The following is a 24,751-nucleotide window of genomic DNA, read 5'->3' as shown; positions in this document are numbered from 1 at the left end:
TGGTGTCTAGGAAGTCAAGTGAACTAAGTATGCATGTGAAAGAGGAGAGCATGGTCAACGTGGGCAAATGCTCCTCAAAGATCAAGTAAGAAAAGGACTAAGAAATGTCTATTGGAATTCGCAATGAAGTCAGTAGAGACCTCAATAAGGCAGTTCTGGGACCTGGTGAAGGAGAAAGCCTGATTAAACTGGCTTTAAGAGAAAATGGAGGAGAGACATGGGAAAAAGAAAAAACATTCTTCCAAAATTTTAGTGTAAAAATGAATAAACAGTGTGGAGGTTCCTCAAAAAGTTGAAAATAGAGCTACCATACGACCCAGCAATTGCACTACTGGGTATTTACCCCAAAGATACAAATGTAGGGATCCGAAGGGGTACATGCACCCCAATGTTTATAGCAGCAATGTCCACAACAGCCAAACTATGGAAAGAGTCAAGATGTCCATCGATAGATGAATGGATCAAGAAGATGTGGTATATATATACAATGGAATATTATGCAGCCATCAAAAAAAAACCCCACAAAATCTTGCCATTTGCAGTGACGTGGATGGAACTAGAGGGTATTATGCTAAGCGAAATAAGTCAATCAGAGAAAGACATGTATCATATAACCTCACTGATATGAGGAATTCTTAATCTCAGGAAACAAACCGAGGGTTGCTGGAGTGGTGGGGGGAGGGAGGGATGGGGTGGCTGGGTGATAGACGTTGGGGAGGGTATGTGCTATGGTGAGTGCTGTGAATTGTGCAAGACTGTTGAATCACAGATCTGTACCTCTGAAATAAATAATGCAATATATGTTAAGAAAAAAAAAAAGAAGATAGTAGGAGAGGAAGAATGAAGGGGGGGAAGTTGGAGGGGGAGACGAACCATGAGAGATGATGGACTCTGAGAAACAAACTGAGGGTTCTAGAGGGGAGGGGGTGGGGGATGGGTTAGCCTGGTGATGGGTATTAAAGAGGGCACGTTTTGCATGGAGCACTGGGTGTTATATGCAAACAATGAATCATGGAACACTACATCAAAAACTAATGATGTAATGTATGGTGATTAACATAACATAATAATAAAAAAGAAATGAATAAAGAAATGAGGCAGTTCCTGGAATGTGAAGTGCGGTCCAGCAGGGATGATGAGAATAAACAAAGGGGAACTCTCTAGTAGACCAGGAGAATGAAAGAAACAGGAAAGAATCAAACATAATATGAAAGTATCTGTCCTGGAAGGATGAAAGATGGAAAATGGGTACAGGCATAGATTTGGGTGGGAAGACGATTTATTTGTATTTTTACAGGTTTGGTTTGAAATAACAGTGGGCTGTTTGAGCAAAGAACTGGAAAGTAGTGAGAACTTTAAGGTAGAATTATAGATTTGGAAATAAATAGTATTTAGTTACTACCTGAACTCAAAGAGCAGTTCTCTGTGGAAGACAATGCCTAAGAAAGAATAGAAAGAATAGAAAGCCAGGGTCTGTGAAAAGAAAGAAGATCAGCTAAGGAGAACACAAACAATTAGGAAAGTAGTTACCTGGTTGATACAAGAAGAATCAAGGAGAAGAGAATCAAATTTGGAAAGTCTGCCCTAATCACCCAAATCTGAGTCCAATATATTTTCCATGTGTTTAATTACTACCTTGTATTTTCCCTGTTACAACACGCATTACACTATCACATAATTGCCTATGTCCATTTCTGTACCTGCTGCTAAACCGAAGTTCAGTGATAGTAATGACACTATCAATCTTACTGACTGCTACACATATCTCAGAGCCCAGTACAGAACCTACCACACAGCAGATCCAGGATAAATAACCACTGATCATATTTTTAATGTATTATGCTATAAATATCATACAGACATCTGATATTAAAATAGAACTATCAGTGAATTTAGAAGAGCCAGACTTTCCAACTTTGCTGCCATAATTATATCACTTCCCAGCTTAAAAATTTTTGATTAAAAAAAAAAATCAAACCATTTTCCATGACCTACAAGACCCTGTCTAATCTGGATTTCCAACTTCATTCCATTTTATTCTCTACCCAGTTCACTATATTTCAGTCTACACCAGTGGCCTCTTTTCTGGTACTTAAACATACTAAGCTCTTTCCCGCCTCAGGAAACAGTATTTCCTTTTATTCCAAATTTTCTTTCCTTGGTATTTATGTGACTGCATCCTTCTCCTCTTTCAGATTACGGTTTATCTCTCCTCCGCCAACCACTATATGTAAACCACCACACCCCACTCCCAGTTACTCTCATTGCTAAGCATGAGTCAGAATATCTTGGTTAAGTAAATATGCCTCCAGGCTTATGAACAATCAAAGCATCTCTTAAAATTAGGTTATAGACAAGACAAAAATATGAAGTACACCTTCACATATGTGATCGATGAATACAGAATTTTTATGCTTTGGACTCTGACATTACTATATCCAGAAAAAAAATCAGATTCTTCAGTGTTTATGGTTAGATTCTCAAAATCATAAAATGCCACTTGCTCCAAAGGATAAGATAAAATTAGGGAACTCATAAATCAAAGGGCAAAGACAAAAGTCCCTACTGATAATATTATGATCTCTTTCTCCTCCTCTTCCATTCTCCCTTCTTTTCTCCATCCTCCTCTTCACACACACATACACACACAGGCACACACACTTCTGTCCTGTATGGGGTGTTGGTTATATAGTCTATCAGAAAGGTGATAACACCAGTATAAAGATATTAATAAGTGTTATATACATGAAACACAATCCCTGAGAATATCATCTGAGTGAGGCCTTATCTGGCACTTTGCTTAACTCTCATGAAGGACGCTACTGAGCCAATACAATCTTGTAAGATTATGTTGGTGAAATGACCTCAACTTAATTTATGTAACCCAGAACCTCAGAAGTCATAGTTATACAGGGATAAAATGAGTTCTGATTAGGTATAATAGAATAAGTGAGAAGGAAGAAACTGGTAATATCAAATTTTTTAAAAGTAGTTCAATGACCCAAAAAAACCATTTACTGAGCACTTCCTATATGCTAAGAATGATAATGGGCACTTGGGCTAGACAATAAAAAATAAAACACTGGCCTGGATTTACAATTTCATTCTTATAGAATTTTACTTAAATGAAGATGGTAGGGAGAAGGAGGTATTGGGGGACAGATTGTGAGGGAGAAGACAGAATTATAAAGAACAAGAGAGCAACAATGAATGTAGTCTGTAAGTTTGAAGAACTGAAAATGAGTGTAAGAGAAGGATGATAATATATTCTTTTAAATACTACTTTATGTGGTATTTTGACAACATTGTCAGTTAAAGTATAAAAGAATTAATTAAAAGTTATACAGACTATAGGAGTGCTGAGTCTCCTTGAGATTTCCCTCTCCCACTGCCCCTCCCCTTGCTCTCTTTCTAAATAAATAGATAAAATCTTTTAAAAATATTAATAATAATCCACTTCCAGGCATTCCGATTCAGTAGATTGAGGTGAGAAAGACTATCGAAACATTGCTATTCAGGTGACAAATATAATGATCAGGGTAATATTTATCTAAGTAGAATTTCAATTCAAATACAAGTCTGTCTGAGTTCAAAACTCTTGTTGTCTACACCGTAATGTCACTCCAAGCTACAAATAACCTATTATTGAATAAATTAGTATAATTCTTTAATACAGGGTTCTCAGTAAGTTAGCAACAATGATAATAGTAACTATGACAATACAGATACTTTCAATGTTCAGGAAACTGGCACCAAACTAAGTAAGAGAAGGATTAAAGGCTAAAAGGGAATATTCTATAAGCCTTCAAGAATAGATTTATTTCAGCAACACAGAAAGGATGATTACAGGAAAAGATATAACATGTCAGTGTTGTCTCATTTTGGGGGCAAGCAATGTCCACTTTACTGATACAATTCTCACTGGGTTCATTATCTTTGTTCATTTTAGAGTTTTCAAATATCCTGTCAAATTCAACTGCTTGACTACCTCATTCTTTCTCCAAATTAAGACTTTGTTTCTCATTGTTAGTTATTTGATAGCTTAGGCAGCTATCAAATAAATAGAACTGTTGTGAAACTGTAAGCTACCAAAACATTTGAGCTTTAAAAAGCATAGATGCTTGGGACACCTGGATACCTGGGTGGCTCAGTCAGTTAAGCCTCCAACTCTTGGTTTCAGCTCAAGTCATGATCTCATGGGTTGTGGGATCAAGCCCCGCATTGGGCTCCTTTGCTCAGTAGTGAGTCTGCATGGAAGATTCTCATTCAAAAAAAAAAAAAAAAAAAAAATCTTTAAAAAAGATAAAATAAAAAGCATAGATGGTTGAAATAAAAATTCTGGCAAAGGAAAGTGAAAATAACATGAGACACTTTTAAAAATCTAGGCCTGAGATTAAAGCAGGCCACAGAGTATCTCTTCCTTCTATTGACTTTGATTACATAATGTAGAATCTTAATTCTTCAGCTGTTTGAGGTTGAATCAATTCCAATATTCAGTAGTCATGACTCAAATGGTCTCATAATAAAATGTTAGAAGTGTGAGCACTTTCAGTAATTTTTTTCTGGGTCGCCAGTCCACTATTTCATCAGAATTACTTTGCTTTTCAAGGTGAAAAACTTTTCCCTGAACACAGAGATAAGTGATTATCACCACTGACATGTCTCTTTAAGCTCAGACTCTAAGATTGATTTCATTTGGCATTAGCAAGCAAAATGGGATTCTTCTACAATGGCAAGCTGTCCAAGGCCTTTACTCCAAAAGAGAATCAACAATTCTCAAATGTGTACCTTGAAAGAGAATTACACATTAAGTGCATTACATGATAAATGAACGAGGTTAACTGTAACATGTGGCTGAAAGTTGTCAAAAGTTAACATCATCATTATCCAGAAAGTGAGGTTAGAAGAAAGTCAAGTTATTATTAAAATTTCAAGAAAACATTACAATTATCTCCTGAGTATAGATTCTCAGGGAAATCATAATAGCTATGTTCTATGAGGAAGAATAAATTCAAGTTGGACATTAGAAAGAGATCAGAGAGAATGAAAGTATCAAAATAAAAACTGACATGTAGCTGCAAAGTAGACAAAATAACTTCACAAGCTTCATAAATTTCAAATATATAAAGTTTACAATTCTCTAGAAAGGGAGTTTATTGCCTTGGGATACTTTAACAGAATGCTTGTAATACTGAGAGGTATTCTGGTATCAAACACACTTAAGACGTGCACATAATAATACCATGCATTAGTTAGGCACATCATAATCAGCAAGAGTCATCGATAATTAGGAAAAAAAACAGGGTGTTTGCTTAAACCTGTTTTCTTTATGATTAATAGGAAAAAAACTGCTTCAAAAATAGCCCATCTCAACTCACACAGAAAGAATAACAGGGATGAATTTTTAAAATGCTTATCACAGAATACTGAAGAATTTGAAAATTAAAATATAAATGAGATGTTCGTATATTCTTATAGCAGATTTCCATTATATATGTTATCAGGAACCAAACATGGTATTTATAATGTAAGATTTCCTTCTTGTCAATGAAAGAGACATTACTATACAAGAAAGATACGACTTGGCATAAGATGTTGGTGTTTTTATGTCATAAGGAAGTTTATAATATAGTTCGACCAGGTATTTCATGTCATTCTCAAAATAAATGGTGAGGCATTCATTATTTGAGACATCAACCAACAGAGGAAGTTCTTCTGAGATTAGAAAGACACCATCTTAGAGCTTTATCCATAGGTCTGCACCTACATTCAGTTATCAAACAGACTTTCTGATGTCCATGGCCTATCATATCAACTCAACAAATGTTTATTAAGCATGTGAGTGAAGAACTATGCTAAATTCCTCACACATACAGAGATAAGTATTTCCCCTGTCAGCAAGAGGTTTATAAGCAAAGCCAAAACAGATTCATGTATAAGTAATATAAAGCAGACTATGAAATTTACTTTACACATTTATAAATAAAATGTAATGATATCCAATCCAAATAGTTGGCTTTTAACAGAAAGATCAAAAAAGGTCTTGTAATATATTTAATAACAGGTTTTGTGAAGGATGGTTTTCAATATGTAGAAGATAGAGAAAAGAATTATGTATGAATGAAACACTGTGAACACGGACAGAGATAAGGAAAGACAGACATGCTTGAGAGTAACCCATTTTACCAAAACATCCTATTTATCTAAGACATTAATGGGAGAAAGCTGAAAAATATATAATGAAGCTGGAAGATGGAGACTTGAGTGCCAAAGTTAAAAGTCTATATTTAATTTTTACAGTGAGGACCAGGTCTAGCTTTGAGAAGAAGGGTGACATGATCAGAACTGCACTTAAGGCATACTGATTTAGCAGTAGTATTAAGAAAAAACTGGAGCAAATAACAAGGAGACACTAGAAACACATGGGCAGAATAAAAAAACTCTTTAAATAACTCAGTAAGAGGTAATGAGAGTCTGCACCTGCAAAATGGCAAGAATGATGAAAAGGTGAGGATGGGTCAAGGTGGAAGATATTAATGGCAGACAAAATGACTGTCACTAATAACCATTAATGACATAACTATCATGACTATCCAGTAAGTTAGGGTCATGACCTTGGAAGACATCAGACCTAAATTTAGATCCCAGTTTTACTTTTTGGTAGCTGTATAACCCTGGACAAGTTATTTTACTCTTGATTTCCACACTGAGGATAATAAAACCTACCTCACGGCATTATTGTGAGGAATAAAAAAGAATGATTTTAACATGCTTACCACAATGTCTGAGTACATAGTTAAAACTTAGTACAATATAAATACTAGCTTCTAGTATTATAATTATATGCAGAGATCAGAGCTTGGCAAGTATTTGATTTTTTAGCAGCCACTTCTCACTGTTCGTTCATACTGTAGTTGTGGTCATTTATATACCCTAGAACTTTTTGAATGCACATCTTCCCCAATTAAATCTCTCCAATCTTATACTTAAATCACTGAATTTTTAGGACTCTAATTATAGGATTTTATTTTATTGTAACTCCCACTGAATTCTGTTTTTACTTTGAAGCAAGAATCTGTTTATTGAGGTAATTTTTCATATAAGTTCAATTATTTGCCATGTTTGCTATTCCTCCTTAACATCTGCAGACGTGATTATGATGGATGACTGGGGCTTTTTTTCCATGGCAAATACTGACTAACACCAATCCAAGAATAAAACATTTAGCACCTCACTAGAGAAATCCCTTTTGGGTTCATATTGAGTGGTTATTTGAAAATCTGGACAAAGTTGGGACAAAATCTATAAAACATAAAAATCAAAATGGCATGTCTTCAGCAGCACAAAGAGAGTAGCTCTTTTCCTGTAACTGACAGAAGGCCATATTAAACTTTTTTTAAATTTCCAGCACTTCCAAAGGTCACCCTGCTAGTAAGTGGCAGAACAGGAAAAACCTGTCCTTGGACTCTGTAATTCATTTCCAAATAATTAAACATGTTTTTCAATAAAAAATTGTTTATTTACAACATGGCTTTATATGTACTCCTCTATGCAGTGTCTCTGCCTTTTCATGCACTTAACATTCAATAAACTTTCACTGAGAGACTACATGCAAGGTACTGTGCTAGGCAGGATGTGATTACAGAGATCAATCAAATATAGATCTACCCATTAAGAAGTCTATAAGAAATAATATAAAAATGTGTACACCTACAAGACAAAGCAGAACAAAGAGATGCATCATGAAAGGGAAAAGCAATTGTGTTGGAAGTTCAGAAGAATGACCCCTCTATTCTAGAAGCCAAGGATATCTCAAAGATCTTCCTAGATTCACTTCAGATACAAGTTCTTCCTGGAATGAGACGAGGGACAAAAATCTTACCATTTTGATTCTGGATTTTTCTTTGTAGGTACATATGGTACATAAATATGCTATTAGCTTCAAAATATTAACATAGGTCAACAGAATCTATGTATTCCCTAAATATCCTGGAAAATCTGCTAGGACAATCCAAGCCCAGACTTAGTACACAGCAACCTTGAGTCACCACTGCCAAAAAATTTGTTCAACTATATAAGATACGAATTATTTAAGTTAGAAATATTCTGAATACTATATTCCCAATAAGGTAATAGTTCCACTGCTTAAGATTCAGTTCCACTATAAAAAAAACACAACTCATTATGTGCTAAAGAATCAGTTATAATCCTGTAAGAACTCTTTATTTTATGTTTCAGATAATTCACTTCCTGAAGTGCTGTGAATATGATAGGAATTGGATGAGATTGCCGCCCAAGTCTCTCACAATTCTGAAGTTGGTACATTCCTGATATTAAGCTCTAGAAATTATATTTTTGAAAGTAAACATTGTTTTATAAACACCATTTGTATTCTAGACAACCTAATCTGATTCTACTGACCTTTAACACTTGATGAATTCTGGCATCAAATTAAGTATATTTTCCTATGGAGACGCCCCCAACACACTCCTCCAACAGTGTTCTCAAGCAGGTTATAGAAGCTTAGTATAAAAACTGAGATGTTGAATCTTAAAAATCTCGATATATTAAAGTAAAATATCTCATATTCAGAAGGTTTACATGTAATTAAAGATTTTGCATTGGAAAAGAAAGTAAAATAATAGAAAAGAGTATACTGGTTGATTTAAAATTGCACAAAACCTGCCAACACAATCCCTTTCAAACAGTAAGTCTTATATACTACTTATATCCAGGTTTCCCTTAGGAGAAGAAACATATAACGCATTTCATACCTGAAGCCTCCTATTTATTTCTTAGAGACATAAGCTAATGAGGCAATAATGCTTTTTCTACTTCATATCTTTAAAAAAAAAGCTTTCCTGAAACCTAGATTCTGAAGTCTGCTCTAATAATCTTGATGTTATAATCAAATTTCCCTATGGTATATGTATTCACATTGCAGAGTTTTGCACATTGTTTATACACATGGAGGAAGAAACTGAATATATGACCTGGGAAAATAAATTAAGAGAACAGAACATTTTTTCAGATTATTTTATATTCTTTCAAAATTCTAAATTTCATGGGTTGCTAAAGAATGTAAAGATATTTATATTTCTTCAAAATTTACATTCTAGATTATATAATGTCCTAATTCAACTTAGAAAATGGCTCCATATGCATATTATAAAAGCACTTAGACTAACTTTTGAATTAAAATTTATGCAAGGGAAAATGTAATTTTAACTGGAGCTAGCCTTCACATTAAATGTAAAAACTCCAATAGAATACATTCAATCATAATAAGAATTTAATTTTTAATTCACTTATATTAGTAAAATTGTTCAAGCTACTACCTAAGGCTAATATTTTAATAAAACCAGAAACCTCTAATTCAAAAGTAAAAGTTCTTACATAAGACAGCTGATTTTGTATTTTAAATTACTGAATTAGAGTGCCCTCTATTGGAAGAAAAAAGGCAATGAAAGCTAAACGGAACTAAGAATAGTTAAAATACCCCCAAAATTCAAGGCACATCATTAATATGGAAAATACATTTATTAATAACATAAATCTACAAAACATATTTTCCTTACATTTTGATTTCTTCTAAATTACTTTTGGAATTATTTGTCATATTATGATGAACAAGATGGGTATTTCAACCAAACCCAAATGCCCATCCTTCAGCCAATAATGTGAATAAGCAAAAATATTACTCCACATTTAATATTCCAATGTAATATAGAAATAATTTTAATTTAGGACTACACTGGGAATTTTCTTTGATGATAAACTGAAAATGTCTCTAACTCAAGAGATTTTTTTTAGACACTCTTACACGGGAGTGGGAGAATTAGGCTGGATACTCGAAGACCCATTAGGAGATTTATTCTAGCTCTAAAATTGTGTAATTTTGTGGTGTTATCAAGACTTCAGTTCTGACTCAGCATCTCAGGTCTACATTACCTCAGTAAGGCCCTAGCAGATTTTTTTTTTTTTAAAGATTTTACTTATTTATTCATGAGAGACAGAGAGAGAGACAGAGGCAGAGGGAGAAGCAGGCTCCCCGCGGAGCAGGGAGCCCGATGTGGGACTCGATCCCAGGACCCTGGGATCATGACCTGAGCCGAAGGCAGACGCTCAACCGACTGAGCCACCCAGGCGTCCCGCCCTGGCAGATTTTTAGTCCTCTAGACCAACCGTGTGCATATTAGCTTTCTAAAAGAATGAGGCTCAGGGCCACCCCAAACAATTCTGATTTAGTTCGTCTAGTTGGTCAGGACATGGTACCTGTAGGTATCAGTATTTTTTGAAGCCTCTCCAAATATGTCTAACATATTACCATTGCTAAGAATCAAAAAGCTCTTCCAGAACATCTGACTACAGTTACCATTTTTATCTTCCCAAAATGTCACCTTCAAGACAGAACTCCCCTCCTCAAGAGTTTATTCTCCTCACCATCAATATTAAACTTCTGACTAGGTTCCCAAATCTAATTATCTGCCCTTAACAAAATAGCTGAGTGGTAATGAATACGGCACCAGCCCGAGACTACATGTGTTCAGATCCTGGCTCTGGCAATTACCGCATAAATGTGGGAAAATCATAAAAGTTCTCTGTGCCTCCATTTTCTCATCTGTAAAACGGGGAATAATACCACCTAGTCAGGGTTATTGTGAAGATTAAATCAGTTAATATAAACAAAGTGCTCCATAAGTGTTAGGTATTATCGTTACTTACCCAAATTTGTTTCCCACTACTCTCCAAGATCAACTCTCATGATAAACCATTATTCTCAAATTATACGCTATGTCTCACCTCTGTGCTTTTGCACATACTGTTTCTACAAGCTGGAATCCTCTCCCATTCACTCATTCATTCATTCATTCATCCATTTATTCTAAAACAAATACAAGGGACATCTCCTTCTCCCCTCACGGCCCAGTTTAGTCTCTCCCTACCTCCATGAAGCCTTCAATGAATACCAATGAGTCTTCACTAATCTCTCCCTTTTTAAAAATTCCTTTGGCCACCAGGTAATTTATTATGAGAAATGTAGCTGGGAATTAAGGACATTGGCTCTGAGTTTGAATCCTAGATCTGCCACTTGCCAGCTGAGTCATTTCCCAAGTCTATAAATCCACTCGTAGGATTACTATGAAGATTAAGCAGCTTAAATCATATAAAGCATTAGAATAGCAAGCAACTAATAAATGTCAGCTCTTATGTATCTGTTGTTTTATATGTTAGTCTTGTCTGTACACTGTGACTAAAGCCTTCTTCTAATAAGAATTTTGAACTCTTTCAAGTCAGGAACTGCTATTATAAATCCTGTGATTTACAACATGGTAACAAACATCTATATTAGGTGATCTATAAGTACTTGATTAAATTTTTGCCTAACTTGAGAGTATAATTCATAACAAAACTCTGAAGGAACATTTTTGATGAACAGAAATAGTCAACAAAAGCGAATGAACCCAAATAAAACACAGGCTACAGAGAAGGATCAAAGTAATTCGATTACTTTTTAAACATTCAATAACAAGTTTCTATTAATCTTCTGAAAGGGCACTTCCAATGATGTCTTTTATCTCCTCAAAATCCTTTAGATTTTTCTCATTTTCTAAAAAATAAATACTAAAACTCTTATCCTGACATTCAAAATCATCCATGGCCTGACCTCAACCTATTCTTCTAATTTTATTTCATAATCTTTCTGCTTTATAAACTCTATTATTCCAGAAAAATTGAACTACCTGTCCTTACTTATATGTACCCTCTGCTTTTCTGCCTCATATAACCTTTATTATTTAATATGACAATATTTTCAAGGAACACAATATAAAATTTGTCACAGGAACAAAGACTGATTTTATGAAAGGATAAGCTTGAATTTTAAGAAATTCAGTTCAATTTATGAACATTAATTTCTCTCTTGCTACTATCACAATACAGTCTTTGACTTATAAAGAAACAACCTTTGGCCATCATTTCCCCCAAATTATGTCACCCTCATAATATAAAAAACCTCTGCTATCACTACCTGAAATCTGTAAGCTTGAGTAAGCACAGTCGCCAAGTAAAGTGTGCAGACCCCAAACAAAGTGCACAAGATACCCACTGACTAAAAGGAAAAAAAAGATAGAGCTTCTATTTACACTTATTCTTTATCCTTCTTATTTGAATGTCTCTTGTAGTATGTACCTAATTTACATCATACATTCTTAGAATAGTAGATATATGTAATTTATAAACACATGCACTTAGGATGTTTGCTTAAAATTTGTTTACTATGCTACACACAACAAAAAAAGTTTATAAACCACTGGTCTAGAAAATTAGGGCTTTCAGAAAATCTGTGGGCTTAGAAGTAGAGGGCCAGAAGCCGTCAGTTTAGAGAAATCTTTAGGGACAGACCTAAAAATCTAAACACCATGTATTATTTATGTAGGATAAATATGTTTTGATTTGTAACCAACCTTCAAGGAAATGTTGAATTGTAATTGGTTTGTAATTTGGAGATGACATAAAACTGTTTAAGATTTTTAAACAGGAAATTTTGTTCTGATATTAAAGTCATTACAGTAAATATTTCATTAATATAAAAATTTCATTTGGTTAAAACTCATATGTATATATAATTAATCATAATTATTCATAAAGAGCTTTTATTGGGGCCAATAATATGATGCTTTAAAAAAGATATTGCAGCAAAAATAAAAATAAAAAAAATAACAAAGACAGCCTAGGGAGTAAGACTAGCCATGGAGCTAGACTAGCAAGCACTATCCTGGGAAACAAGTTGCACATTAAGGAACTAAATGAAGTAAACATTCTCATAATAGTCACTATACTTGGCAATTACTTTTTAGTTTTCATAAATAATATGACATACTTAACACAATCCACTCTTATTAGCTTTTGAAGAAAGCATGTTTCTATAACAAATTAAGTTCTAAAAGTGAGTAAAGATTTCATGTTATAATACTGCATTTCCTTTAATACCAGTGCACCCTATAAATCCTACCTCTACCTGACATAAAAGAGATATACAAATACTAATTTTAAACTGATTGATTCTTTACAGGTTTTGGTTTTTTGTGTTTTTTTGTTTTTGTTTTTGTTTTGCTATTGTGTTAATATAAAAATCTAAATGAGCAAGAATCTCTAACTCATGATTTAGATTCTGAGCTTGTAGGTTGCCTAAGGGATTTGCATAACATTATAAAAATATGGAGGTCAAACTTTCTACAATGTCTCTCCCCTACCATAACATACAAAGTGACTGGGGAACATACACACATAGCCCAGCTCCATCTTTCTTTAAGATGGGGTAGACTCAGTCCATAGAGAAAAAGGGGAAACAAAGACAAAAGGAAGATTTTTTTTTTCTTCCTTTGGAAACCAGTATCATCATGCCCAGTAAAACTAAAAGAACATAATCAAAGAAATTATGATTTCTTAGGCAAATCAACAGTAGCAAGATCATCACAAACTATAAGTGATTTATCAAAGCATTCCTTCCCCTACACATGCAGTGAGAGTAAAACACCAATGAACATCAGAAAAAGAGCAATAGGGAATCTGACATTTGACACTGGAAGAATCTGAAGATAGGATAATGCACAAATCCCATGCCTCTCAGATACACATTGAGTTGGCAAAGACAGACGCACTGTCTTCCTTCCCCCCTTACTTACTACACTCTGGCTTCCATTTTTCCCAAGTTCTTCCTCTGAAATCTTGCTCAAATTATCTAAGTAGTGGTCTGATATTGTGTGGCACAAATCTTCAAAAGAATAATCCTTTTCTTGACAGAGTTTTATTTCATCCAAGAGTTTTGATAATTCTCCAGTCACAGTTTCACCTGTAAGAGAGTAAGACAGTAATTTTTTTCAAAGTTTCAAGAAAGGCTATTGCTAAAACTTCCTATTAACTAATAAAAATATGACTAGTATGGTAACAGAAGTCAGACTATGACAAACAAGATTTAGTAAGTCAGAAAATATTCTGTTAAAAGCAAGGTACTAAACTATAATAAGTTCAAGAATATTAAAAGACAAGGAGAAATCCCAATTTTGCCTATTATTACTCTTATTCAAAATAGAAATAAGTATTGAAGGTTTATAGATAGGTAGTACATAAAAGCATCTGGAATTACAATTCCTAAGCCTTCATCCATTGTAACATTTAATCTTCAACAATCTTTCACCGGCATTATAGTTCACGGACAGAATTCATTCAACAACTCATTAACAAATTTTAAATGGTACTGGAAGCCTACTTCCTAGGTTCAATAAAAAGAAATAGTAGAATGTATTTTGAAAAATAATTACGTACGTAATAAATTAGAATTGTGCTATGTGACATAAAGGAAGAACACTGAAGAACAGATAAATAATATGCATCATCTGTCAAAATATGAGTATTTTGTAGGCTGCATGCAAATACGCATTTTTCTAATCATTTTCAGAAAGGTACCTTATACCTGTAATTTCTTCTGGGGAAAAAATAAAACTCCAGCAGTTATAATCCAAATATCAATATTTTTATTCTGCATTAAAAATACATTTTAGAAAGGGGCACCTGGATGTCTCAGTTGCCTGACTCTTGATTTCAGCTCAGGTCATGTTCTCAGCGTCCTGGCATGGAGTCCTGTGATGAGCATTAAGCCCCCATGCTGGGCTCTGCACTCTGTGGGGAGTCTGCTTGAGATTCTCTCTCCCTCTGCCCCTCCCTCCACTCACACATGCTCTCATACTCTCAAATAAGTAAATTAATTAATTTTAGGGGAAAAAAAATCTACTGTGAAATATCCACTCCATGTAAACTTCATGACAGCAGGGATTGCTAATTTTGCTCACTACAATGGTAGGGCCAAGAGAAGGGTCTGGCAAATAGAAGAGCTCAATAAATGCTGACTGAATGGGTGCCTAGGTGGCTCAGTCAGTTAAGTGTCCGAATCTTCATTTCGGCTCAGGTCATGGCTTTAGGGTTGTGAGACTGAGCCCTATGATGACTGTCAAACTCCCGTGTTGGCTCTTCGCTGGGTATGGAGCCTGCTTAAGATTCTCTCTTCCTGCCCCCACCGTCTCCCTCTCTTAAAAGAAAAATGCTGGCTGAATAAATGGATAAAATATACAGTATAAGATACAACTTATTAGACCTGAAATTTTTACAAGTGTTAGCCTTTTTGTACATATAGGACAAATTTGTACATAAATGTCTAGTACTATTTCAAGGTCTTTATAATTAACTACTCACTCTTAGTCTTTTGGGAAGGAGACTCAACAGGAGATGAAATATGTATTTCTTGTGTTGTATCTTCTTGTACATGCTCTTCAGGGACTGCTGATCTTCCCACACCTTCCAAATATTCTGTGTATACAAGTTTTTGAAATTACATAGTCAAATTCATTTACTTTAAAATCAATAACTAAACTTTATGTTTTATTTCTGGTGATCAGTTTTTCATTTATTTCCTCAAATCCTAAATATATCCTAAGTTTTTAAAAGAACTTCAAAAAACCAAACAAACTGAAATAATTTCATGATGAACTATTAAATCTTTTTAATTAAAACATAAAAAATACTTAAGAAGAGACTCATAAACCCTTTTTATGAAAATTAAACTGGTCACATTCTTTCCTTAAAAATAAATTCATCTGTTAAAGACATAATAACATCCTTAACTTCCTTAAATATATTTTACCTGAGGATTTAAAACCCTCTGAAAGATGCTTTGAATAGACTTGATACCTAAACAGGGATATCAAATTCAACAACCAGTCAGGTAACATAAATGAGTGAAATTTATGTTATAATGGTGTTTACTCTTGTAATATAAGCATAATTGCATATTAAACTTTATTTCCACAGAGAAATAATGTTCATTCTCTTTCTTGAAGTAATGTTCCGCGCAGCCTATCTCTCATTTCTCCAATTTTGATGAAGACATAGTTATAGTAATAGCAGCTAAAACTTAAATATGGCTTACTATGCACCCAGAAGTGTTCTAAGTATTTAAAATAAGTTAACTTGGGGCGCCTGGGTGGCTCATTCGTTAAGCGCCTGCCTTCAGCTCAGGTCATGATCCCAGCGTCCTGGGATCGAGCCCCGCATCGGGCTCCCTGCTTGGCGGGAAGCCTGCTTCTCCCTCTTCCACTCCCCCTGCTTGTGTTCCTCTCTCACTGTGTCTCTGTCTGTCAAATAAATAAATAAAATCTTAAAAATAAAATAAGTTAACTCACTTGATCCTCACAAAACTATGACACAGTCACTATTACAATCTCAGTTTCAAAGATGACAACTCAAAGAGAAAGATTTTAAGTTGACCATACTCATACAGCTAATAAGTGGCACAGCCAGATAGACATGGTATAAGAAAACATCTCACTTTTCTCTTAAGCATAAGGAAAACGGCATCTGAATGCAGGGATAAATGTCAACGAATATTCAGCCTCAATATCATAGAGAAAACAGAAAGCATGTGGAGCATGATTAACCAGAGAGTAGATGCCCCACCTAAAGTTCAACAGTAAAGTAAAATAAAAGCCTACATTTTTTGAGAAACCAAAACTCTGAAATTTTAGCTGAAATCCTAAGATTTTTAAATGTTGAAAGCTAATTCAATGTTTATGGAAACACAGTGCAGGCCTAAAATATGTAATCTAAACAAAATAAATCTGCTGTCTGCCAAAAGCATTCGCTAGTTTGTAGTCTCCACCTAAAGGATTATATCAATTGATCTCTCCCTCAGAGGGATCTTTAACTTACATGTCTTTATTCAGAAGGAATCTTTTTCTTAAAATCTAGCTAAGAAAGTCTGTGCTCTCATGCCAACCAACTGTGTCTTCATACCACCCAGTTTCTACCTAAGGGCAATTCTACTAGGCAAAGAAAGCAACCTATGGAAGTCTATCCTTAAAATTTTTGACCCAAATACAGTCATTACGTAAAGTGAATTCTTCCTCCAGGACACAAATAGTAATTTTATCTACTCTAAATTGGTTTTAGTGAAATAACCTTTTCATAAAACTTAAAATGTACCACTGACTTATGACCCAGGAATGCAAAGAATACAGATAACACGTTCACATTCTAAAATCTGCCAACAATCTAAAAAATTCAAAGATGTCCCATATACCCTATCACAAGGTGACATACCTAATGAACCTTAACCATTTAAGAGAACATAGTTAACTCCTATATAACAATTTCATCTCAGTCAAATCAATACAGTGAATGTATGCAATCATGCCATGCCCTCTTTTTAGTGATGACATTTATTTTGCTTTTCTCAAAAGACAGTATTCACAAGCCTCTGTTTTTTTAAAGTTCAGTTAGAGATAAAAGTTCAATATAAAATATAAAGTGCCTACAGGGAGAAGACAAAAATGTTGTATACCACTCTTTTCCTTTTTAGCTTTCATTCAACTTGATTTTAATTTGAATGTGAAGAGCCACTCTTGTATTCTCTAGCTCTATATGCACTTGACTGCAATTAACTTATTAACAAGATAATTGTAGGGGACTGAACTTCGTGTTCCCTGAGAAGTTTTGAAAATAAAGAGAGAAGAGAGCATGAATGACCTCTTGTAGCTCATCTATTCTTTTTACCCCTCTTTGGTTTTTGTTGACTCCTGTATCTATGCATCACCTGACCGACTTGGTTTTAATTCATTTATCTCCTGCAGGACAAAGCTGTTCTTCAGCTTCCCAACTAATAACCAAGGAAACCATCCCACCTCCCTTCCCTATTACACTTGCCACCCATCTGCAATAATCAGGGGATAATCACTGCTGACCAGTGTAGAAGCTACCTGGAAAGGAGAGAATGAATGTCTGGATTTTTAAGGGAACATACTACATGTCAGGCCTAATCATGAAGCAAAAAGGGAAAGTATTTAAATCTAAATTTTCATTAAAATTTTTATTTTTTTTTATTTTTTATTATTTTTTTAAAGATTTTATTTATTTATTTGACAGAGAGAGATGCAGCGAGAGAGGGAACACAAGCAGGGGGAGTGGGAGAGGGAGAAGCAGGCTTCCTGCCGAGCAGGGAGCCCGATGTGGGGCTCGATCCCAGGACCCTGGGATCATGACCTGAGCCGAAGGCAGCTGCTTAACTGACTGAGCCACCCAGGCGCCCCTTCATTAAAATTTTTAGATCGAACAGGGAAATATATAATCCTGCAAATGAAAAATTAGTACCTAAATGGTTCCCAAACCTTCAGTAGACCTAAATGCCTGCACCTAATTACACAGGTACTTAAGTGACCTTTACCAAAAAACAAAGGCTTGCAAGACTGAATTATCTTGTACTACTGGATTAAGGAAGAAATAATCTGTATTCTTCTAGCTAAGTACAATTTTTTTGTTGTTGTTAAACCAGTATTTATGTACCAGGTCTACCACTTAAAATAGGATATATGAGTTTGAGCAAGTCAGCCTCTCAGAGCTTCAGTTTCCCTCATGTGCAAAAAGGAGAATAATGATATCAGATTTACCTACCTCATGAAGTTATAGAAATCAAACAAAATAAGAGAAAATTCCTGAAAACCCTTTAAGAATTATTCAAATGTAAGATCATCATCACTTTATAGCCTTATTACCTTCAAGTTCATAACTACATATTTACTATATAGATTTAAAAGATTTTTTAATATCAAGTGAAAATACTCATTAGTTGAAAATAGAAATGAAATATTAAAAATTATTATTCAGTTTAAGTGTACCAGAAAAAAAATGTAAATAATAAGTTCACCCAAAGTAAACATTAACTCAAAACTCAAGAGAAAACAATGGTAGATTTAATTTAATCTTAACTTTAAGACAAACTCATCCATCATTCAATATTGTTTACCTTGTAAGAGTGTTGCAATCTGGAGAGATTTCTGAGATGGATGTTCTTTCAGAATGTCTAAGACAGTTCTACCTAAGCTATCCTTTATGTTGGCATCAATTCCTGAAAGAAAAAGAAAAACCCATTAAATGTACACCACTGAAGTGTCAGATACTGTCAATATATAACACTCTAATATCAAACATATACAGACCAAGCACTGAAAATGATTTTTTAAAAAATTAAGTTCACACACACACACACACACACAGGATTTTAGTAAGAAAGAAGGTGGGGGTCTACTGCTACCAAATATTAGGAACATTCTTGATAATGAATTAATTTTTCAAGGGCACTGACCCAATCATTAAGATTGTTTTTTATAATTTGGGTTATAGCTAGTTAAATGATACACTACCAAGCTGAAAAATATTATTGTTTTAGGATATCAATTCCCAAAGTATAATAATGGTTCTGTGATATATATATTCTGTAAAATATGGTAAAAAAATTTAAATAATAATGTATCACTCTTAAAACACTGGAGTATTCACAAAAGTTGAAAAAGGATGATTATTCTGAACTACTGTCCAAATATTATTTGTCCAGCTACAAAGTCAAATATCTCATATTTACTTATGCAAGATTATATTCAATGTAAACAATACTTAATCATCTACCTGGTGAGCACACTTCTTGAAGTTTGTAAATGAAAACATCTTTGGAATTATTTTAATTCTAAAAATACTTAATGTACTAAAGAACTTATTTCAATGTAGCAAATAGCTTTCACTGCCCCAAAAAAGTTTATAAACTTTCCAAACATCTACCTGCAAATAAAGCCAGTTTTCAGATTCTGGCCTCAAACCTTAGTTCATTGTAATAAGGTAATTAAGTATTTGCTTAAATTTGTATAGAAATGTGTGACCAGCACTTATGTAATTAGTGCCTATAAGACAGTATACTGCTGTTACATGTCAAAATTAAATGTACACGAAATTTTAACTTTGTATATGCAATAGTCTGCCAATGTTTTTCATTTTTTTACAGCGGAAAATAAATACACTAAATGTAGTCCATAATATAAAAGATTCACATCAATTGTTTCCAAGTATGAATTTGTACTCATACTTTTTGATCCTAAAAAATCCAATCTCAGTTTCAATTTTATTTCATTTCATTCAGAATATACATATGAAGACAAATAAGCCTACTTTGTTGTTCCTTCAAAGCATTCCCTCTAAAAGATTCCCTTTAAATCACTGCTGCTTACAAACAACAGCTACTCAGTTGATGAAGTAACAAGGTGAATTTACCTTAAGGATACAGAACTCTAATTTCTGTTTACCATAGTTCCCAATATAATAACCTAGGGAAATATTATGTTCTTTCATAAACCAAGCAATTGTCATAACTTCATAAGGATCAGTTCCTCCCTCTTATACAAGGCAGAGAATTCCTTTTCCTTCTGGTAGTGTCTCTAATATAGTTCAATGCGATTTAAATGTATACAACTGTAATTTCTAAGAGCTTTTTACTGACACATCTATGGAGTAAAGGAAGGTGCATATTTATATCAATTTTATCTAAACACTGAGGCTCAATTCTACATGATATGAATAAAATTTGCAATGTGAAGTAAAGATAAAAAGGGTGATTATGGAAAAAAAAAAAGTGCCATTTCCCTTTGTCTACTCCTGAAATAGAAATTTTATTTGGCAGAATAAGCTCCATGGAGAATCAGGATAGTTACCTGTTTCTAACAGAACTCTCACAACATCCACCTTTCCAAATAAAGCTGCTTCATGAAGTGCACTCCCCTTTTCTGTCTGGAAAAAAAAAAAGAAGAAAAGAAAAAAGAAAAAGAGAAAAGAGAAAGAAGCACAGTTGCATTAGGAATGCTTACAAGTTAAAAAAAAAATTGTGATTTTATATATCCGTACATATTCTCTGTAATCTCAGCACTCCCTGACAGAAAGCTACTATGGAATAAAGAAGAGATTCTAAGAACAAAATCCAAATGCTTGGATTTGTAAAACACCTCTGCTTCTGAATAGCCATTTGACCTTGTTATGTTGATAAGTCACTCACCTTCTCTTAGCCTCGGTTGTTCTCAAGCATAAAACAGGCAGTAATGCCTGCCTCATGAGGTTTTGTGAGTATCCATTGACTTCACCCAATTCATACATTGCATGCATTTATTAGACACCAATTATATGCCAACAATAGTTGAGGGGTGTTCTGAGGCATAGAAATATGATGCTGACCCTTGATATTCACATTCTATTTGAGGAAGCAGACGTACAAAGTAATATTTATGATAAATGAAATCTAAACAATTTAATATGGTTTACAAAACCCACACGATCTTCTCCCTGCTCTCCCGTCCACACTTTCTCATGTCCACCCCAACTCTCCTCCAGATCTTATACCCTATGCTTTCAGGCATACTGAACTTTTTCACATTAGTCTCAGTTGCTAGAGATCTCAGAAGTCCCTCTGCCTGGTGGGATCCAACCTGAGCCCTCTAACTCACTATCACCCACCCACTAGTTCTCAATCTTCAGCATGAATTGGAATTCCTTAGAGAGCTTGTCAAAAGTCGACAAGCCAGATTTCTGGGCCCTACTCTCAGTTTCTGATTCTGCAGCCTGGGATAGGCCCAAGACTTACCATTTCTAACAAATTCCCAGGTGATACTGTGGGTCTAGGAGTACACTTTGAGAACCACTGAACTATATGTCAAAGCTCAGCTTGAATATAATTTCATTTAATAAGATATTGCTAGCCCCCAGGTCTAGTGCTTTTCCTGTATATTCCACATCAATCTATTTTTTCCTCATCATAGCACTTACACTACATTATGTCATCTGATTGTCTATTTCTCTTAAACTATAAGTTTAGTGTAAATGTAGACCACATCTCTTTTTTTTCATCACTGTATCCCTAATGCCTACTAAAGTACCTTGAAAATGTAGACATTTAAGAATTGTTTTGAAGGCAAAAGGTAAATGGGGAGGAAAAACTGCATGGAAAGGAAGATTTTGTGAGTAATGCAGGGAGAGATTGGTTCCTGCCTTGAAAAAGATGAAGGAAAATTTCAAAGAAGCAGGTTTCTGAGATCTACAAACACTAGGTGTTTTCTTTCACTTTCTTCTTTTTCTCTCAAGAATTTAATAAATGTCTAGGTCCTCAGCATGTGTGCATATGTGTGTTAAACTGAATAGTGTCATTACAGCAATTCTGTCCCCTTGTACTAAAACTGAACTCTACTGTGGGATTCTAATCTAAATTCAAAGTAAAAATAACATAAAATAATATGTAATGTAAAAACTTTGTTAATCAAGTAAAATTCTATTGTAGAATTAACCCAATCTAAAATGGCTTATAAATGCATTATTAAGGAGACTGAGGATCAATGTGATCTAAATTTATTTTCAAAGAAGGCATGACTGAAATGTATTTGACTTAAATTTCGACTGTCATAATATGTATAGACATTAATAAAAGTGGAAATGAGGGACACCTGGGTGGCGCAGTCGGTTGAGCACTGGACTCTCGGTTTCAGCTCAGGTGGTAATCTCAGGGTTATGAAATCCAGCCCTGCATTGGACTCCATACTCCATGCAGAGTCTGCTTGAGATTCTCTCTCCCTCTGTCACTATCCCCCTCACTAGAACAGATGGATAAATTTTTTTTAAAAAATGGAAATAAAAATATTAATTTAGAAATATATAGCAGTGTGCAGAAGGGAAAATAAACTGTGGAAATTTATTCAGCTCCTTAAAAAAATAATCTCATTATGGGGCACAAATACTTTATTTTTCTTTTATTCTCTGAAAAATATCCCTTGAAATAATATAATTCTTTTTACTCTCACTGTGTTTTTCAACCAACTTTCTGATTACTAATTTGATTTCCTTCCATTCTTAAAAAATTTTGGACTATATGTTAGAAAAACTCTTCTTGGGATAGCATACCTTAAATATTCTGAAAAACTAAACAATGTTTTAAATACAGGGATGAAAAGGAAAAATAATAGAATTCCTCAGAGCCTGGGGGAGGGAAGTGGGGACAGAAACTATGATGAACCGAGGGTTTTAGTACTGGAACAGAAAACTGTTCCAGGGAATCTGCCAATCCTGGCAGACTAATACCTGGGCTTTAGCCAGCTACTCAAGGAGAAAGTGGAAGGAGGGAAGGAGACAAAGAAACCCAAGCAAGCTGAGAAGGTAGATCAAGGACACCTGCAAAAATCTAAAACTCCCAGGGGCACCTGGCTGACTCAGTAGGTACAGCATGCAACTCTTGATCTTAGGGTCATGAGTTCTAGCCCTATGATAGGTGTAGAGATTACTTCAAAAAAAAAAAAAAAAATCTAAAACTCCCAAAGAACAACATCCCCAGTAAAAAATAGTAACAATTGGGCACCTGGGTGGCTCAGTTGGTTAAGCGACTGCCTTCAGCTCAGGTCATGATCCTGGAGTTCCGGGATCGAGTCCCGCATCGGGCTCCCTGCTCAGCAGGGAGTCTGCTTCTCCCTCTGCCCCTCCCCCCTCTCATGTGCTCTCTCTCATTCTCTCTCTCTCAAATAAATAAATAAAATCTTTAAAAAAAAATAGTAACAATAAAAACTAAAAAATAAACTAATTAATTAAATAAAAAAATTAAATGTGTTGCAGAGAGGGAGAAATTAAAAATGTCTATCTCGATCTTAGTTCTAAGTGGAGTAGAGCAGCAAAAATAACAATCCCCCTTAAAATTTCTAACCACAGTTCTGCCCTCACATGGACTTGGGGCCAAAATTACACACTCTCTGTACTCCCCCAACCCTCCGATCTTGAGCCAAAAATGTAGAAAAAAGTGATCCTGGGTTTGTATGGTACCAAGGCAAATACAAATGTTTAGCAGAAGCAAATCTAAATCCCTGTGAAAAAAATACACTTTAAACTTGGGCCTCTGAGAATTCCAACAGATCAAGCTCTAAGAAACACAAATTTAAAATCAGAAATCACTGAACATGAAAGAAAACAAGCCATGAGAAAGAATTCATAGAAACAAAAAAAGAATAAAACCTATTAAAACTTCACATCATCTGATCAGCTACAGAATATAAAATACATATGATCATAAGATGAAAGAACTAAAATAGGATATCAAATGTAACTAAAGAAGAGGAGAATCAAAATTGGCCAGATTTGAAAATGAACTAGACAGCACTTCTAGAAATGGAAAACATAATGTTTTAAATGGAAAGGCTTAATAACAGGTAAGACAGAGCTGGAAAAACAAGTATTGAACTGGATGGTGGATTTTTTTTTTTAAGTACATAATGCAATTTAAAGAAACAAAAGATTGAAAATGTGAAAGACAGGACAGAATAAGACTCAACATATGTCTAATCAGAGTTCTAGGAGAGGATGGGGATAAGTAATTCAATGGCTAAAAACTTTCCAGGACTGATGAGATACTAATACTCAATTCTAGGAATACCAAGCAAGGTAAGTGAGAAGAACACACTGTGAACATATTACAGTGAAACTAGAGAAAACCTAAGATAAAGAGAATATCTTAAAAACATCCCAAGAGAAAAAACTAATTATCTTAAAATAATTATTAGATCAACAGCTGACTTCTCAACAAAAACAATAAAGCCAGAAGAAAGTACCTTCATGTGTCAAAAGAAAATAACACCAATCTAGCATTCTATATCCAGGCAAACTATCCTCTAAGAATGAAAGCAAAATAAAAACATTTTCAGACATTAAGAATTCCTCATATCAGTGACGTCATATGGTACATGTCTTTCTCTGACTTATTTCACTCAGCATAACACCCTCCAGTTCCATCCATGTCGTTGCAAATGGCAAGATCTCATTCCTTTTGATGGCTGCATAATATTCCAGTGTGTGTGTGTGT

The 24,751-nt window shown here is 34.5% G+C and overlaps 1 protein-coding gene across 1 annotated transcript in view; it reads right to left on the bottom strand.

The window, feature by feature from the left end:
- Window positions 1-24,751, bottom strand: part of ANKS1B (ankyrin repeat and sterile alpha motif domain containing 1B) — a 1,110,621-nt gene that overhangs the window by 924,920 nt on the left and 160,950 nt on the right. The window contains exons 5-8 of the mRNA XM_064590752.1: window positions 20,586-20,661; window positions 18,854-18,955; window positions 15,253-15,366; window positions 13,689-13,855 (exon numbers count right to left, since the gene is read on the bottom strand). Coding sequence (XP_064446822.1) covers window positions 13,689-13,855; window positions 15,253-15,366; window positions 18,854-18,955; window positions 20,586-20,661 — 459 coding nt within the window. The remainder of the gene's footprint in view (window positions 1-13,688; window positions 13,856-15,252; window positions 15,367-18,853; window positions 18,956-20,585; window positions 20,662-24,751) is intronic.

This window comes from Mirounga angustirostris, unplaced genomic scaffold, assembly GCF_029215605.1.
Source record: "Mirounga angustirostris isolate CCGP_5_RB_7025 unplaced genomic scaffold, mMirAng1.0.hap1 SCAF_5, whole genome shotgun sequence".
NCBI classification, from domain to species: Eukaryota; Metazoa; Chordata; class Mammalia; order Carnivora; family Phocidae; genus Mirounga; species Mirounga angustirostris.
This window is presented reverse-complemented; position numbering and strand designations above follow the sequence as displayed.